Source organism: Ixodes scapularis, unplaced genomic scaffold (assembly GCF_016920785.2).
Source record: "Ixodes scapularis isolate PalLabHiFi unplaced genomic scaffold, ASM1692078v2 PGA_scaffold11__112_contigs__length_91849675, whole genome shotgun sequence".
In the NCBI taxonomy this organism is placed as follows: Eukaryota; Metazoa; Arthropoda; class Arachnida; order Ixodida; family Ixodidae; genus Ixodes; species Ixodes scapularis.
This window is the reverse complement of record NW_024609837.1, coordinates 34,416,480-34,433,765: the sequence shown is the minus strand read 5'-3', so window position 1 is coordinate 34,433,765 and position 17,286 is coordinate 34,416,480. Positions and strand designations below refer to the sequence as shown.

The 17,286-nt window shown below is 48.3% G+C and overlaps 2 protein-coding genes across 2 annotated transcripts in view; one reads left to right on the top strand and one right to left on the bottom strand.

Annotated features, from left to right (window-relative positions):
- The window catches only part of LOC8051907 (dual specificity mitogen-activated protein kinase kinase 1), a 28,825-nt gene extending 26,253 nt beyond the window's left edge, over positions 1-2,572 (top strand). Inside the window, exon 11 of the mRNA XM_029973235.3 lies at positions 50-2,572. Coding sequence (XP_029829095.1) covers positions 50-169 — 120 coding nt within the window. The 3' untranslated portion in view covers positions 170-2,572. The remainder of the gene's footprint in view (positions 1-49) is intronic.
- A 2,796-nt stretch (positions 2,573-5,368) lies between these two features.
- Positions 5,369-15,429, bottom strand: LOC115314105 (putative chitinase 1). Its single transcript, XM_040503567.1, has 6 exons — positions 15,118-15,429; positions 12,661-12,761; positions 11,912-12,014; positions 9,570-9,800; positions 7,800-7,910; positions 5,369-5,667 (listed from the first exon to the last, which is right to left on the bottom strand). Exons 1-6 carry the CDS (start codon positions 15,427-15,429, stop codon positions 5,515-5,517), a joined length of 1,011 nt encoding a protein of 336 aa, XP_040359501.1. The 3' UTR covers positions 5,369-5,514.
- Positions 15,430-17,286: the final 1,857 nt, after the last annotated feature.

The window sequence follows — 17,286 nt, the reverse complement described above, 5'->3', positions numbered from 1 at the left end:
GCCGACTCTACCCCTCGACGTCACACGGCACTTCTGTCTCCCGTTGCAGAACCACCCGTACGTGCGGAGGTGGGACCAGGAGAAAGTGGACTTTGCAGGCTGGGTCTGCACTACGATGGGGCTGGACCCGTCGACCCCAACCAAACTCACACCCGAGGGACAGGCCTGACTTCCAGGGATTAATCTGCGCAGGGAGGAGGACGGAGGGTGACGGCATCTCTACGGCAACGCACGCCGGCGAGCGTAGCTCTGGCCGGTCGCGACCCCTCTCCCGAACTCTCTCTTTCGCCGAACTCCGGAGAACGCCGGGGTCAACCCTAAACCACGTTTTCTTTCCCGGCCTCTGCAGTCTGCGTCGTTGCGGTTTCCGCAACCGCAGTCTGCGCCGCTGCGGTTCACGCAAATGCAGTTTCCGTCGAGGCGGCCGCTGTGTGCTATAGTTCCGTGTTGCGGTGGTTCGTTGAATCGCACGTCGTCGGGTGGGCTACACGCCATGTGACATTTCATTTCGTTCTATTTCGTTGGGTGGTTGGAGGAGGTTAAATTATGTCGTGCCGGACGAGCAGTGGTCGTAGAGAGCGTTGTTTGAATTCGTCGGCTGTATCAGGGCTAGTGTTTGGATCTTATAATCGGCGACACGTCAAGAACCCAGTGTATGCTTCGCCTCCTACAAGCGCTCGTTGCCTTCTATGGTGCTTTGGCTGCCCATCCAGCAAAATTTTATCAAAGCTAGAAGGCTCACGTTCGAGGCGATGCATCTGCTGGTTTCTTAAATCGTCGTCGATTATGGTGGGCATCTGTCGCGTTGAATTCGAGGTTTTTTCCGAGGCTTACTTCGCACGCGTCGGACGAAACGCGTACACTCTTATGATGTGACTCTACAGATAGTGATTTGTTCAATACGTGTACGTCACACTGCGGTTACTGGAACGAAGGCACGCGTTGCTTTTGAGTGGCCGAGGCTCGTCTCAAACAAGTCACTCCCCCATAGGTTGGTGGGGCTGTATTCAAAACGCAGCAATTTGGAAAGAAAAGAAAGGTTATGGTATGAACCATAATATGCATTAATGGATTTTTTTAAAGGAATTTATGAAAGCATTCAGGATATGGGAGCCTCGATGTTCTCGTCCCTTTGCTGCTTGATTTTGATTGGAGCGGAGTCTCGATGGCATACACAAACGATGCCCGAGCGTGGATTGCACTTTTTTTTTACCTAACAGCAGGAAAAACTTTCTTTTCTGTTACTTCTTCAAATAATAGTGTTTCCTTTTGTACTTCTGAAAACAAGCGAGTATGAAGGATGATGACTGTACCGAAGTTGGGGAGCATCGAACAAGTTGTGTCATAAGTTATTGTTTTACCTGCGAGATGCAGCAATGCTCGTGTATGCTCGGCAGTGTACTGTGGTCTTGCTCCCACCGTAAAGACCCCCGATGAAGCCCTGCTTAACCCTAAAGGCCTGTTCACACTTGCACCACAGCACTACCCCAGCACTATTAGTCAGTACTGGAAATAGTGCTAATAATGCTGGTGCAGCGCTGACTTTGCACTATAGCAGTAATGATACAGTGCTTCATCAGTACTAAATTAAATTCGAGTCAGCTCTGCATCAGTGCTGTTCCTGGTATTGATTTAATGCTGCGATGTATGTGTGAACCAGCCCTAACAAGGAGGGAGGGCGGTGCTACAAGTCTGATCACATTGCCTCAAACAAGTTTGTGCCATGCAAACATCGATGCCCCAAGCGCAAAGCTCATTCTTGTAGCTCCTTCATCACTCGCACCTATGATATGACAGATCATAGATTTATATGGACTACAGCTCCGCTATCTTCATATGCCTTTGTGAGTATTAAATGCATTCTTGCAATCGATTTGGTCTCAGAATTATATCGGAAAAGGATGTACAGGTATAGAATGCCTACCCACTTTGAAATCTGTCCTGTATGCTTTTCATTTCCGCATCCTATCCGGTAGTCTGGGAAATAGGCCCGTGTTTCAGCGCACCTCGCTAAAGAAGTTGTCGACGCCAAGCGAGCCGTTGCGTTGCTTCGAGGCCGATTGGGAACCTCGCTTGTAGTTTGTTTTGCATATGTCCAAAAGCCAGAGGGCTCTGTCGAAACACGGGTGAAGTGGGAAAGCACTGTGGTGCAAACTGCAATTGCCAAGTGCTAACCGTTGTTCGGGATTTGCAGGTCCCCAATGCACGGACATTGTTTAACGCTTTGCCCACCTGACGTTTGACGACATTATGCGTCAGATTGCTATGGTAAAGGATACGAGTTACAACATTCCCGGGACCTCCGACCTTGTTTCTTGTGTCCGCCATATGCTGGCACGGAAATGTCACCGGCACCACAAACGTTACACAAGCTTGACGTGTTTCGGGTTGTCTTCTTCAGAGGCCTTCAACTCTTCGGTGTCTCCCTTTTTCCTTTTTTTTTAAGGGGAATTTCATGCGACGTGAGCGGTGTGGGAAATGCAGCAGATCATTATCTGTTGGATTGCGCAGGCGATAACACTATTTTTTTTAAACATTTGAGTTTCAATAAAGTGCTCGGGGCAGTGAAGAAGTTGGTGTTCTGTCCTATTTGTTTTCTTGAAGTTTGGGTACCCACGCTTTTACAACAAATCAAGTCTTGAGTTGCTAATCTTTTTTGGCCAATCTAGTGGATTGCTATGGTAGTCTTGACTAACAAAAACTGCCTTTATCTTTGTGGCGTCGTGGTCTCACCTGATATCACGTCACGCTGATGTCGCGTAAACTCTGTGACGTTATCGCGGTATTCACATGGTGACGTCATGTGAGATCACCTGGACACGACTGCCAAAAAACGCACCAAAGGAGGAGGAGGTGGAGGAAATTTATGAACACGCACACCACGACCAAGGCTCTGTTAACACATTTAATATCCTGTGCTGTTTATACACCCGCAAATTGTAGTGCAGCAATTAAGCTAAAATAGTTTTCCACTCCCAGTGATATATTTTTATACCAAATATGTTATTAAATGTCGAAGTTCATAGCATAAAAATCAACTCCAGCAGCAATCAATGCATCAAATGTTTTTCGGGTTATTGTTTCCTGTAAACGCTTACTTTTATTAACATGGTCTTACAAAATTTTTTAACATTATGTTTTTTCTTTTTGCCTTGTGTAACTGTCTTCGCTAAAAAAAAAAAATCCACAGCAATCCTTTCGCGTTAAAACAGCGATATGAAAATAGTGGCAATAAATGAGCAATTTTCTCTTATAATATTTGGCCACTAAGGGGAGAGGCACAACGGCGTATGTGCGTCGGAGCCCCTGCAAGAACGACGGTCGCTTTCCGCAATGCTTGGATAGAAAATGGCGTACCATTGCGTTTCACACGATTACCAGTGACCGCGCTTCCCCGTGCCCCGTTGTTGGGCAGCACCATGAGTTGCAGAGGGAATTTCAGGGCAGTGTAAAATGCGGGACATTTTGAAGATTTTAGAATTTCTCGCTGGACCGGGACACGAGCCTTCAATGCGGGACAGTCGCGCGAGTCGCGGGACGGGCGGTCACCCTAATATTGGATGCGTGTGAAAATTTTGAGAACGCAATTTCCAAGGCATTGGCGTTTGAAGCAGACGATTGTTTTACGCAGCAAAGATGGACTTTATGGATTGGCCGGAGCGGGTCACTTGAATGGTGTGACGTCGCTGCGTCGTCTGCAACATAATGCCGCTCAGGCAATTAAAAAAAAAAAAAAAAAAGCGTTATTACATGGCACACAATTTAGCGCAACTTATTGTAAACTGTTCCTTTATTGTGTCAAAAACTGTTGTCGTTCCGTACATCCCCGAGGTAATAAAAAAACAGCGATTTTCTCACGTTCCCCTTGCATTTGTGACCGGAGTTGGAACCCCCGGGCGTTCGCCGCTAGTCGCCAAGAGTACCCGCGTACTTATCGCACCGTGGAACGCGAATTTGCTGTGTCCACGATCTGTGGTATCAGTTCCCGTTTCACCTAATTTGTACCCCCCTCTCCCTTCCCTGTACTTATCACGAATGTTTGATAAAATTTTGCGGTTGCACGCCAGACCATCGCCCACCCCATATTTTTATACTTTTTTTTTTTTCATTTTGGGTGGGCGTTCTTTTGGGACTTTGCGGTACTTCATGTTGAAGTAATTTCAGGGTAAAAGCTATTACAGTATTTTAAATGTTGTAATTAGGCGTAATGTGAGAACAATGGATTTTGAGTTAGAAGCGAATATTGGGTTCGGCCGAATATTTTGGAATTGAATATCGGAATCGTTTCTCTAAGCCTTTCACTTCTGCTGAACTTGTGAAGGTTGTTGCCGCGCTTCCGCTTGTCCATTTAAATGGTAAGTTAATTTTAATGTGGCTTCCGAAAGGTTCAATACCTACATCGGGATAACTATACCTAATTAAGGGGATTTATGCTTAATCCTACTGTATGCAAATATCTTCTCTTCAATCAGGGGGATCGGTGGCCGAGTGGGCTATACTTCGTTTCACCTTATGTTGTACCGCAGCGAAGGCTACAAGCGCCAGCTCATAGGGTTGGCAGCTGCTCCTAAATCACGAGAGCTTGTGCCGCCAAGATGTGCCCCAGAGCAAGGAGCTCGCGCTTGTAGCCTTTCATGCGGTACATCATAAGGTGAAACAGAGTATAGCGTACTGCAGAACCCAGAGATCCTGGGTTTAATCCCCGCCCCTGCCGGCTTCGATCTGAATGAGCATCGTACCGGCGTGCGGTTCTGTATCGCTACTGCGTGGTGCACGTTCAAGACTCCAGGCTAGCGGTTGTACTGCACTGGCTAAATTGCTTATTTACAGCTGAGATTCAAGTCGCCCGTTGAGGCAGACTAAGTTCAGGCTGTATAAACAAACGCACACCCCATTTTGTTTTCTTTTTAATCATATGTGATTAACACAGGTTGTCAGGCATCTCTTCGTAACAATTAATTTTGCATGGCAGTTTAATTTTGAAAAAAGCTCCAATGTAGATATTAACATTCATGAAGTTTGTTTCCTTTTAAATACACCAGGCGCGTGCGTGCACTATCCCGCTTTGGAAATGAGCCATTGAGTGCGCTTCTCAACAAATACAGGTACACTGCGGAGAAGCCGCACACTCCTAAGCGGGCTCCGTGGTTCTTGCCTTCCCGCAGTGCACCAGTGCTTGGTAAGCAGCGCGCTCAACGAGGCTAACCTGCCGTGATCAGCACTTCGAAAAATACAAATATCGCAGTAGTTCATCACGAAGCGAATATCGAATAGCGTAATATTCGAATCTACTATTCGAAAATTCGCACAACCGTGGATGTAATTAAATGACAACCCAACCATGTACTCGCCAAAGCGGACACGTGGCATCGTTAAGGTTTAGCGCGAGCCAGGGGCGCTTAGTACTCGCTCGATATCGAGACGACTGCAGCTGCAAAAAGAAAACAAAATGGCAGGGGATTATATGGTCGCTGTTTAATACAACACGAAAGAAACACATTAGTGATACGCTGGTCAGTAGGCCATCTGCATGAGGGCCCCGCTGACACTGCGCAGCAAGGGATAGGGTCCAGCCGTTGACCGGCAGCTGCCGCTCGTGTCGTCTGCGTCCACGTTCCACGCCACCACGCACAGGTGCTCCCAGCCGTTCTTGAGCAGCCACGTGACCTGCGTGATCCGCCATGTCCAGTTAGTTACCTAGAGTGTTGCACACGTCGAGTGTGAAATACGGTGAGACACTGAAGGCGAGTGGGAGATGAGAGCGTGCAGTGACGTCAGACAGAGCGCCGAGTTCTGATTGGAAGGATTAGCCGGTAGACGCAAAGATTAGCTGCCTTGGTCTTTACCCGCTGTCTCCCTCCAATCAGAGTGAGCAAGAGCGTCTTCTGCTTCTCGTGCAGGGTGCCAAGTGGGGGCTCTATCCGAAAGCCCACGCTTAGAGCAAAAACACCGGCGGATGTCTATCGGTGCTTTTCGGTTGAAACCCGAAAGTACAACCAATCAGTGTAAAAATATTCTTAAAATATAAAAAGTGAAAGCTACACTAATTCGGTCTGTGCGGTTTAGTTATAGGCCATAGGGACATATTATAGAGAGGCTAATCCTCACAATAAGCTGGGCAGTTAACTGAACTTGGTTAACCTTTTGGCGGTCTAGTTTTTGTTTTCTCAAAAAGATGTTTTTAGTGGTCAGGTTTTGTTTTCAAAGGGATAGTAAAACAAAAAAAAAAGTTAATGCACAGATTAGTTATCTAACGGGAGCACGTACAGTACGTTCAACCTGTTTGAGGTATTGAAGCCTCAAATGAACATATTGAGGGTAAGGTGTCGCCTTTCTTCCACTTGGTTTTATTAATGCGAAAGCGTTAACTGTCCCATGGAGCGAGCCGACGTCATCAGTTTGAAGCGCGAAAACGACACCTAGTTTCTCTGACCCCAAGAGAGAGAGAGAGAAGCGTTGTGAGAGAGGTTGGGGTGGAAAGGGTGGGCCAATAGTGTATTGGCCCTCCCTTTTTCCCCAACCTCACAACGCTTCTCTCTTTTGGGATCAGAGAAACTAGGTGCCGTTTTCGCGCTTCAGACTGATGACGTCGGTTCGCTCCATGATCCCATTGGCTGGCACACGGCGACGAGGCTCCCATTGGCCGCTGCGCGCGTCAATTTCAACGACCGCCGCCAGATGGCGCTGCGTGTCCGCGCCGCCAGCGCGCCGATAAAACTAACCACCGCAACCCCATGCCACTACGAGCCCCGCACCGGTTCAAAGGGACACGCTGGCGCGCGCTCGGAGGCTTCTGCTCATATTGCTGCCAACCAACATGCCGTCGCCTCCATCATCCACATCGTCGGCGGTGCTTCTGCTCGTCTCGCCGCCGACGAACATGGCGCCGCCTCTAGCATCCACATCGTCGGACATTCATGCTTTCGCATTCACAACTCATAAGAAGTGCTTATGTGTCTTTCGACGTATTTCGCGCGTCCGCTTCCGCGACGGTTTGTGGTCTCAGTCTCTGAACCGGAAGTAGTTTACAAAGCTTCTCTATTGTGTGATGAGCGCTCGTCATCTGAATGCAATTCTAAGACACGTTAAAAGTGAATTGGAAGAGCGAGCGTTCCGATGGCCGCTACTGTCAGAGCACCCTACAATCGAAGCGACCATCTCGCACGTGCATGGAACGTCTAAGCCTGGCAGTTCGACGACGGAGCCACAGAGTGCCCGGTCGCAGATTCGGAGCACGAGGGTCTGGTAGCACATAGCATTTCTCGGGGAACTTGGTAGTGAGCGCACGGTTTTTGCAGCGGCAAGGACGCGCAAAAGCCGTGCAAAAGTGTGACAATGAAAAATGTGAAGAAAAAAATAAACTTTTAAAGTTGCAAAAAAACATAAACAACGAAAATCTTTTTTTTTTTTATATTTTACCTGACCCTGTGCTTTTAAATTGTATAATCGCCGCCGTACATGTACGGTGACGACAGTCAAAGGGGTAATTAGCTTTTTAGATTGTGAGAATAAACATATGGTTTCAATTAGAAACTTGATGAGCGTCATCTAAAAATACTAATCCAGTACATTTCGGAAAAACTCGAAGCATGTAGGAATAGCGGGGGTGTGCTAAAGTTAGCACTGGTGCAACAGGCGCAAGGCTGGCGGATCGAAAACGCTGATGATAAGACATCATCCGCGTTTTTCGCACCACCTTCGCGCTTTGCCGATGTGCTTTTAGCATCCTCACTGCACCATAAGAAACATGGGCCTTTACTTGTAGTGAGCGTATTTGCCGCTAGCATCGCGTGACCTACCTTCGAGGCAATGGTCTGCTCGTCAACGAAGCCGTACCACGAGTCTCTCCTCTTGTCGTAGCAGCTCTTCTCCGCTGACGCAAGGTGACACGTCAGGTTGAGTTTGCACACCTGCAGATAGAATTACCGCTCTGCTTCGGTACTTCACCTCTACCTGCTGGAGGAAGTTGTTTTCTTTTTTTGTGAAAGGCGCTCTCCAAGTGATTTCTAATACCCACGTGACAGTTTTCTGTTGTTGGAGTCATTCTCTTTACGGCCCCGAACTGCTTATTAGCCGTGCTTGGGAAGTAAAATCAACACAGCGCACAAAAAAACGAAGTCGAGGTAGAAGGGTGTACACTCGACAAGCGCCGACTCTCAACTAAAGTATTAATAAAAAACAAAGGAAAAAAAAAAAAAAAAAAACAAGAGCATCATGACCGATCAGCATGTGTCCAGATAACTAATCTCCCTGCTATGCAAATGGACCAAAGTTTGGCTTACCCAATGCTCGGTCCCTCCTTTTTTTTTTTTTTTATTATGTCCACTTCTAAAATTTCTTTGCTCATCTGATCCCCACCCGTTCCGACAATCGTAACGTGATGGAAGTCGGGGTGACATCCACAATCTTCCGCTGTCGACCGCAACGACCAAGCATATACCACCCTCTAATTGATACATCTGCCAGTTTTGCCTTTCTTTAGAGTGGGGAATATTTTATGAAGGTAAGGAATGACTATAACGGTCTCTTGCTAGGCCTTCCTGAAACTGCAACAAGGGTATCAAACGCGAATATTGCCCTTTTGCGTCTGTCTCGATGGTCTCGACGGTACAAAACAATGCCGCCATTTCAGGGAGGTTGTAAGTACTAGGAGGGGACACGTTGCAATGTTGGTGAAGCCTAGTCATAAAAATTTTAAACGATGTTGCGGCCAACGTGACCGCAGATCTCTCTGGCAATTGGTGCGCGTGACATGTCACGTGCGAGACGGAGGGTTAATTGTAGAAGGATTCCCTGCAGACTTGCACGCGCTCCGTCCGGTAGGTTTTATCAGATCGAAGGTTAGACGAAGGCTAGGTACGGTCACGTGATGTGGTCACGTTGGCCTGATAAGTGAGAAGGGTAAGGAGGAAAATGAGAAAAAGGCGAGGCGTCAGGGGAGCATGGCTTGTGTAGGCTACGCGGCTGACGTCATGCCCTCTCCAACCCTTCTATCCTCCTTGAGCCATTTTCATATTCTGAAGACGGCTATTAGCGGCGAGATGTTTCGGTGGCGCCCTCGTTCGGTTACCTTTCGTGACGTCATTACTTTGTGAACAACAAGTTCGATGGTGTTCGTAATGGGCATGGTGAAAGCCTGAAATCATAGCGCCCTCAAAGCAGCACTTCCAACACCGTCAAAATTGAAGTTCTTACATTCCTCTTATTTCCGTCGATGAGACATCCTTTGCTGACGTCATAGTCAGCATTCGGCCAATTGGGGTGGGCCGACCACAGCGACGCTCTCGATCGCTCTCGTCGCCAATATCTGGCGGGGCCATATATATACATGACTACTCAGCTCTTAGACATCGTGTAGGGCATACATATCTGCAAATTAAATATAACATTAAGAATTTTTTTTTTATCCTAGCCTAATAACCACTTTTTAGCCATGCTGGGGGGTGATTGATAGGCGATGGCTTATGGGGTGCTCAAAGCGCGTGCACCGCATAATCCACTTGCATGCTGTGCCTAAAAAAATTAAAAAAAAAATTGTTTAATTACAGAGGCGCAATGCTGGCACATACTTCTTCGTACGAGACCGGCCGGCCTTCCTTGCTGGCTTCGGCTGTGGCTCGGCCCGCGACTTGAGCTCCGCCAGCCGCTGCAGCAACCTCGCTGCTCTTGAGTGGAAGGTATACGTCCAGCTTGGCCTCTGGGTTCACGGGGTACGCGACGCCGGCCAGACCCACGGTAAAGCAGAGATTGCGGGTGCTGTTGGTGTTCAGTTCGTGCAGTACCTCGGTGATCGTCTTGAACTGCGTTTGCGCATCAACAGACTCCAGTCACATGGTGGTTGTCGTAACGGTAACACAGACATCGAGGCTGAAGGCCCTGGAATAGAACTTGGGCCAAATTACCCAAGCACCAAGGAGAATGCTTAGGACGGCCAAGGCCGGACGCAGGTATCTTTTTGAAAGGGGGGGGGGGGGGGGGAGGGGGCAGGTGTTGGTCAGCGTATCATGTGTTTAAGACACCCCCCCCTTTCCCGTTTCCACGCCCTAAATAGTTACATATGCAGAATTCAAGAGGGCGATCAGGGCATCCGAACCCCCCCCCCCCCCCCCCCCCCCTCTCTCTGAATCCGACCCTGGGGACGGCTACCGCGAAGAGATCACGATGTCCCATTCCCTTTTGCACTTCGTTATAATTTAAGTCGGTTATAACGAAATAGCGAATATAGCGAAGTGATTTCCGATTCCTGTTGACTTCGTTATAACCGGTCTCTACAGTAAGCTTTGCCTCTACCCATTTATCATCCCAACCAGAGCAGGGTGCGCTAACATCCCCACGCACTGTCGCCTTCTCCTCTCCCTCACTTTGTACGTGTATTATGGGAAGGTAAAATTCGAAGCGGGAATGATTGACCAAAATGCCACATCGATTCAGTGGTTACAGTTACTGGCAGGATCACAACAGCAGGGAAGGCCTTCAGCTGTCTCGCTTCCAGCGCGAGTTTCCGTGCCTTCGATGACGCCTCGGCATCTCACGAGCCTAGAACGTGCACGCGCAGTCAAAGCACGATGAAAGGCAACGAGCGCCTGCAGCAGGCCGGGCATTCGAACGAGACGCAATGCCGTTCTCATCCTGCCCATGGCAAAGCGGGCGATGAATGGTGTGTTTGCTGCTATTTCATCTGTCTAGTTACCTTCTGTAGCGAGCATTTTCTTTTTAAAAAGTAGGGGCGCTTCATTCTAAGCCATCGTGCCATTACCATAGTTTCGCGAAGGCAGGGTTTGCTAATATTGCCGCGTGCATGACTGGGAGGGAACGCACGTGGCTCTCGCACAGGCGTCCGGGGTTCGATGCCCGGCGCCGGACGTTACTTTTATTAATTCGTTCTTCTCCGTATTCCTAGAAGATTCGTGCTTACCCTTACCCCGAATGTTCGAGATACCGAGTGTATTAGATAAGGAGCTACCCAGCATGGCCTTACTGAGTCAGTCTTGCTCTATCCAGCTGTCACGCCGACGCCTCGAGGTTCGCTTCCGCTTTTTCGAGGCTCATTCTCTCTTTTGTTTTTGGTACAAGTTCGCCGATTATACCTTTATTTTTAGTTTTACGTTTGGCAATCCTTTTCCATCCGCGACAATATGCCCGTGGCAAGAAATACAGATGAGACGAAAGTGACCATCAATCGAAGCTCTCGTGGGATGTCTTGTGGGGTTGATGCCTCTGACTGGCTACTCGACACAAAACGGCTTGCTCAGTTTGATGCGTTAGGCGCGACGATAGCCTTGACGACGGCACCCTCTGCGAGCTATTTCAGCAAGCTCCGTTGTCATGGTGCAAAATTACTCGATAATATGCTGCCACGGTCCTTAGGTAAACTACCTGTGGTACTGCCGAATGCAAAGAAATAACCTAGACGATGCTCCCACGTCTATCATTCTTCATCAAGTAAGCTCATCTTTTCATATCAAGTTTACAACAACGCGAGCCTACCGCCTGAAGTGGAATTCAATTCATCCTCTCTTTCTAAATATCCGAGTAGATCCACCATAATGAAAATGATGGCATGCAAGATGAAGAGCGGGTGATTGGTGTCTGTGTGTTTGTGCACCGCGGTTCGGAGCACGGGGAGCGAAAGCTGCCTCTGCAGAACCCAGAGACCCGTGGCTCAATCCTCAACCCCCTGCACCTAGAGGTCTTAACGAGCATCGTATAAGCGCAGGGTCGCGTATCACTACTGAGTGATGCACGTTAAAGACTTCAGGCTAGCTGTGGTTCAGCACTGGCTGAATTTCTCATTTAAAGCGGCGACATCACACACCCATTAGAGCTGACTAACTTACCGTCATCTAAACATACACGACATACTAATTATTATTATGAGATGAATAGTACTGGTAACAAAATGGTTTCGTACCATGCCGCCAGTCTCAGCCTCCCGCGCAGGTCCAGCAAAACGAGTCAGGGCCGAGTAAGGACTGAGCACCTCGTGGGTGTTCACGAACAGGAAGTTGGCGTTCCTGTGCACGCGTACAGGAATTGTTCGTAACAAAATTAAAACGAATAGCCGGTAACCGCTAACCATTAAAACACTCTCCACTGGTTAGCATGGAAAGCCCGGCTATGTCTATAGTGTGTGGTTGCAATCACTTCAATGCCTCGAGAAGTTTCAGCCGCCAGACAGCACTGCAGATATCCGTGTGCGTCTTCAAGACGGGAATTACCAGTTCGCAAGATGCAATCTCCTCTTCGGTGTGAATGTATATCGATTACTACCTCTCAAATTGATACGAGCTTATAGGGAAGTAGGAAGAGCAGATAGGACGTAGAAAATAACCGGTTTTTGGTCATAAGAATTAGTAATGGTCTGGTCCCATTAGCCATAGTAAGTAATCGACACTGCTCGCCGATATAATAAACAAAAAACGCATTTTAATCAATCACTCTATTAATCAGTCAGATTTTTTGTTAAAAAACATACAAATCACTGAAGAAAAGCAGACGAAACAGTTGGTTAGTTTGGGCTGATCAACTCAAGATCATCCCGAGCGCAAGGCGAGCAGCATGAGGAATCGTTGCCACTTCGTGCTTGTTCTCGCGCATATTTTCTTGGGCTGTGAGCTCTCGTTGCCTGTCATGTCTGTCGAGATGCGTGATCTCACTTACGTTAGCAGTGATCTCATGTCGAAGACGGCCCTCCGTGTCTCCCTGTCGTTGGGAAGCATCACGGCGATGATGGCTTTCGGGCCCAGTTCTTGCCGGAGCAGCTGGAACGAATCACTTAGCTCGGATTGTTTTTTACTTGAAGTCACGTAAAAAAAAAAAAAAAAAAAGTCGTACAGAAATGAACGCGTACAGCACGAGGTTTTGTAGGTCGTACCCCACGTACGTAAATATTGCAAACCTTGCGTTTATTTTTTTTTTATCGTATTTAGTCCGTGCATTAGAACTGCTAATTCTCGCGGTTTTCTAAAGTGGGCCCTGTTAAGTGGTCCTGTAATCATAACAAGCTTCCTGCATGGTGACCCCCCCCCCCCCCCCCTCCCCCCTTTAAAAAAGAAAAAAAATTCACACTGCCAGGGTAAAAAAAAAAATCCATGATGGCTTTTTGAGTAGGGTGCACCGATACGAATAATTTGAATAATTATTTGGTTACATCGAGTAATTAATCGCTCATAAGGAGGCTCTGAATTGATCGGTGATGTGGAGGATCAGAGTTAAGGTATTACAAGGTAATGAACAAAATATTATACATTTCGGGGGCACAATTGCTAGGAATCGTACTGCCTTTGTGATGCAGCAGCAGTACGTGTATAAAACCATTTCAATTAATGTATTGATTCATTTGGTGTGCATTGAAGTCTATGGGTTGCTTATAGAAATATAGAAAAGGACACAAAGAAATTGATGCATCTTTTTACCGACGTCAAGCTGCCAACTACCAAACTCTGTAATTGAAAACTGAGACGAGTCTCTACCCTGAACTATTTATTTAAACCAGAGTTTAAACGATGGACTCAAGAAAAAATAGCGTGGAGTTTTACTGGCTATCCATCACCCCCGTAGGCAGTTGCAGCGTGAAATACAGAATGCAACGTTGACAAGAAAGAATATTCTCCCGCAGGAACTAACAGCAAATGTATTACACCGTTTAGACCATTTTATTTATGACGTACTATCGCGAAGAAACTTGTTTCTCCAGGGAATAATTTATTTATGTTGAGTTTGGTGGTGGCGATGGCATGATGACCGTAGCAGCCTCGGATGTCTACAGCTATTCAACCGACCGACGAATAAACTAAAATTAAAAGATTAACTCAATAATTGATTTATATAGGTCGTTTAATTAGTTGATTCAAATCGCAGTCCTATACTATTCTGCCCACCTTGGCTTTGCTCAGACATGTGTCTACACCCTGGATTACGCCGCCGACACACAAGACGGCAAAGCACTAACAGGGCGACCGCTTTTTCTTGCTCCTGCGCCCGATGCCAACTTAAATGGCGGAGCCATAGTATCGCCTTCGTTTTTTCTTTCGACCCAACTCATTGGCGGAGAAGGGGTCACGTGCGCCAAATTTGCCTACAGCGCTTGCCAGGAAGTGGCCTTGCGGAGCGCCGAGCTTGGAGCAGGACATATTTTTCCCTCTGCGTTCGCGAAATGTTAACTCCTACACTGAAGTCTGACGACCAGGACGCTTCTCGAACTTCTTGACATTGTGTGTGCCACTTTGACGTAAGTAATTGCGTTCTTTTTGCAACCCTTTCCGAAATCTGAAATGATGCGTAGATTATGCGCAGCCGCCATTTTGTTGGTCTGATCGCTTCCGGCGTGAAGCACATGATTGGTTCCGAGTATGCACCGAGCACTCGAGGAATGCGTTTCGATCCGAGCACGGTCCGAATGCTGACGATGCGCTCGTGCCCAATGCGCGCTCACAGGGCATGACCAACTAATGGCGGCCGCACATATACACGTTTGCAAGTCCGGCCTTAGGGCGCCGCCATCTTCCTCGTTGGGGTGCGCTTGGGCGCGTCATAATCCGATTACGACGTCGCTTAGAGGACGACACCTAGGGTGACCTCAAGGACGACGTCTAGGATGACCTCAGGGACGACGCTTTGGACGACCTCAAGGACGGCGTCTAGGACGACCTCAAGGATGACTTCTAGGACGACCTCAAGGATGACTTCTAGGACGATCTCGAGGACAATCTCTCGGACAACATCAAGAACGACCTCAAGGACTACTAGAAATAGCCAGCTGAACATCTAGAATTTTGCACCAACAAGCTCAACTACAGCCTCTTACTCAAGGACTACCTCAAGGACGACTTCTAGGACGACATCTAGGGCGACGCCTAAAGAAATTCAGCTTTTCCACTCTAGTGAAAACCAGAGTAGAATTGCTGGAAAGGTTGACGCCATCTATGAGCGAGGCCGGTCAACCGTTTGTGTGGTTGCCGCCGTCGCTCACAGATGGCGGTAGCTGCCCAGAGGTTTGTGTCGACATTTCTTTGCGGGGGACACGATCCTCGGGAAACTAGCCCTAAACAGCTCCGCTGTAATTAAGATCGCTGCGATAGTTTATTTTCCAAGCGAAGCCTGCACAGTTATTCTAACCTTGACCAGAGTGCTGAATCCCTTTTCGTCCCGCTCGACGTCCCCATCAAGGTCCGGCTCTGCCCAGTGCAGGTTGACGCCGTCGAAGTCGTTGAGTCGGACCGCTGCGGCCACTTCCTTGGCGAGGGCCTGTAGCGCGGGGTCGCCGCCCTCGAGGGCCCTTGTCAGGGCGTTGTCGTCTCTCTCGTCTCCGCCGAGGGTCGTCAGGACGCTCAGGTGTGGCCACCCGTGCCTCACCACCGACAGGTACTGCAGCTGCTCTGCGCGGTACAATCCAGGCCCCTCGGGGATGCTTTTAACGTATAACTGCATTCCGTACGCCAACACACTGTTCACAAGCAGGCTCGCGTTTGCCCACAGCAGCAACTGTGCGTATGCAGAACCAGACTCGCGAGAAGAGTTTGCGCATGCGCAATGCCGACAGCAGCTACACCGCGGTACCGTGACGTCAGAGGGTTGATTTAGTGCATGTACTGTTTCACTCCTGACCGCAGTCGACACTGGTTCTGACGAAGTATTATCATAGGCAGAAAGCTGGCGCTCGGGCGGAGCTTCTGCTTTATTAGTAAAACATATAAAATAGCGCAACAGAAAGACAAGGACAAGAAGTATACAGGACAGGCGCTAACTTTCAACTAGTTTTATTAGGAAATTGAAAGTTAGCGCCAGTCCTGTATATTTCTTGTCCTTGTCTTTCTGTTGCGCTATTTTATGTTTTACTAAGATGAACCAACTAGCCCAGGGGTGGCCAGGCTGACCCGGCCTAAGAGCCGCAAAGGAAACCACGAAACTTCTAAGAGCCGCCGAAAAAGGGGGGGGGGGGGGGCAAAACAAACACCACTACCTGGTTACCCCCCCCCCCCCCCCCCCCCCCCCCCCCGAAAGCATAATAAAACAGCTTGCGGGTCACAACTGCAAGCCGGGAAAAATAACAATGAAAATGTTTCTGGTCCCTTGTAAACTTGAACAAACGTTTGTGACTAGTGGAAGCTATGAATGAGGTCAAACCGGGCTTCCGCGACCTTCAACAAGAAACGATAAAGAGGGAACATCCGTTACCTAAAGGGGACAAGTATCACCGGCGAGTGGCAAAGACCGCGAGACAAAACATTTCCTCGACCCCAAGGTAAAGTGTATGGAGGTTTTCACAGTCCCTCTCCTTGATGCCTTTCCCCCTAGGGTCCGGCAAACTCCCTCGAACAATGAAAGAAACAGGATCCGTGAAAACATACGAGTGAAAAGCGGTTCCTCTGTACGTCTGGGGGCACCAGGCTGCCAAACCGCAAGCTGTTCTTTATTCTGAAATCCTTTATAGTTTCCTGGGGAAACACGGAAAGGGGCGAGGGGGCGGCGAAAGGGGGGGGGGGGGGGGGGGGGTCCCCTTACGAGGGATCCGCGAGCCGCACCGTGACCAGCAAAGAGCCGCATGCGGCTCGCGAGCCGCTGTTTGGCCACCCCTGAACTAGCCCAACAACGTATCCTACTAAACTTCTGCTTTATCTCAACCTGTCACCGACTGCAGATAGCAAAGCCGTAGTGCTGAATGCCTTCGCTCCATTGGTCACTTGCACTATACGTCACAGTCACGTCACGCAGAATGTCGACGCGAAACAGGAGAAGACGACGCGCGCGTGTCGTTGTAAGAAAGAGGTCGCAAAGGGCGACGCGGCGGTGCTTCGAAAAGACGCAATGGCGTGTGAGATGAAGCTTCGAAAAGACGCGGCGCCGCGTGTCGGGAAGGCGGATATTGAACGTGGGCTGTCGGCGGTGTTTCTCATAAAGTGCTGTTCCGCATATGATGGTGTGATAGATAGATTAAAATACACCTTCAATTTTCCTTTATTGTTTTCAAAATTAAGTGACTGTTTATTTCAGTCTTTCTTGGTAAACGACAAACCTTGCAGGAATAGGATTTGTTTGTATATATACGAGGGGGTAATCAATAAGTGTTGCATCCTAGCTTCAAGGTTGTAACTTTTACAGCGAAGCTGTATATGACTCGTATGTAGGTTTTTTTTCGTGCCCGTCGAATGAAAACCATCGCGCTTGCCTTATCACCCTTCTCGCGCGCCTTATCATTTATCATGTGGTTTTGGCACTTTTTTCAATAAGAAAACCATAAAACAAGTGTAAAAACCACGTGGCAGATTATCAGTACGTAGCTCTCTC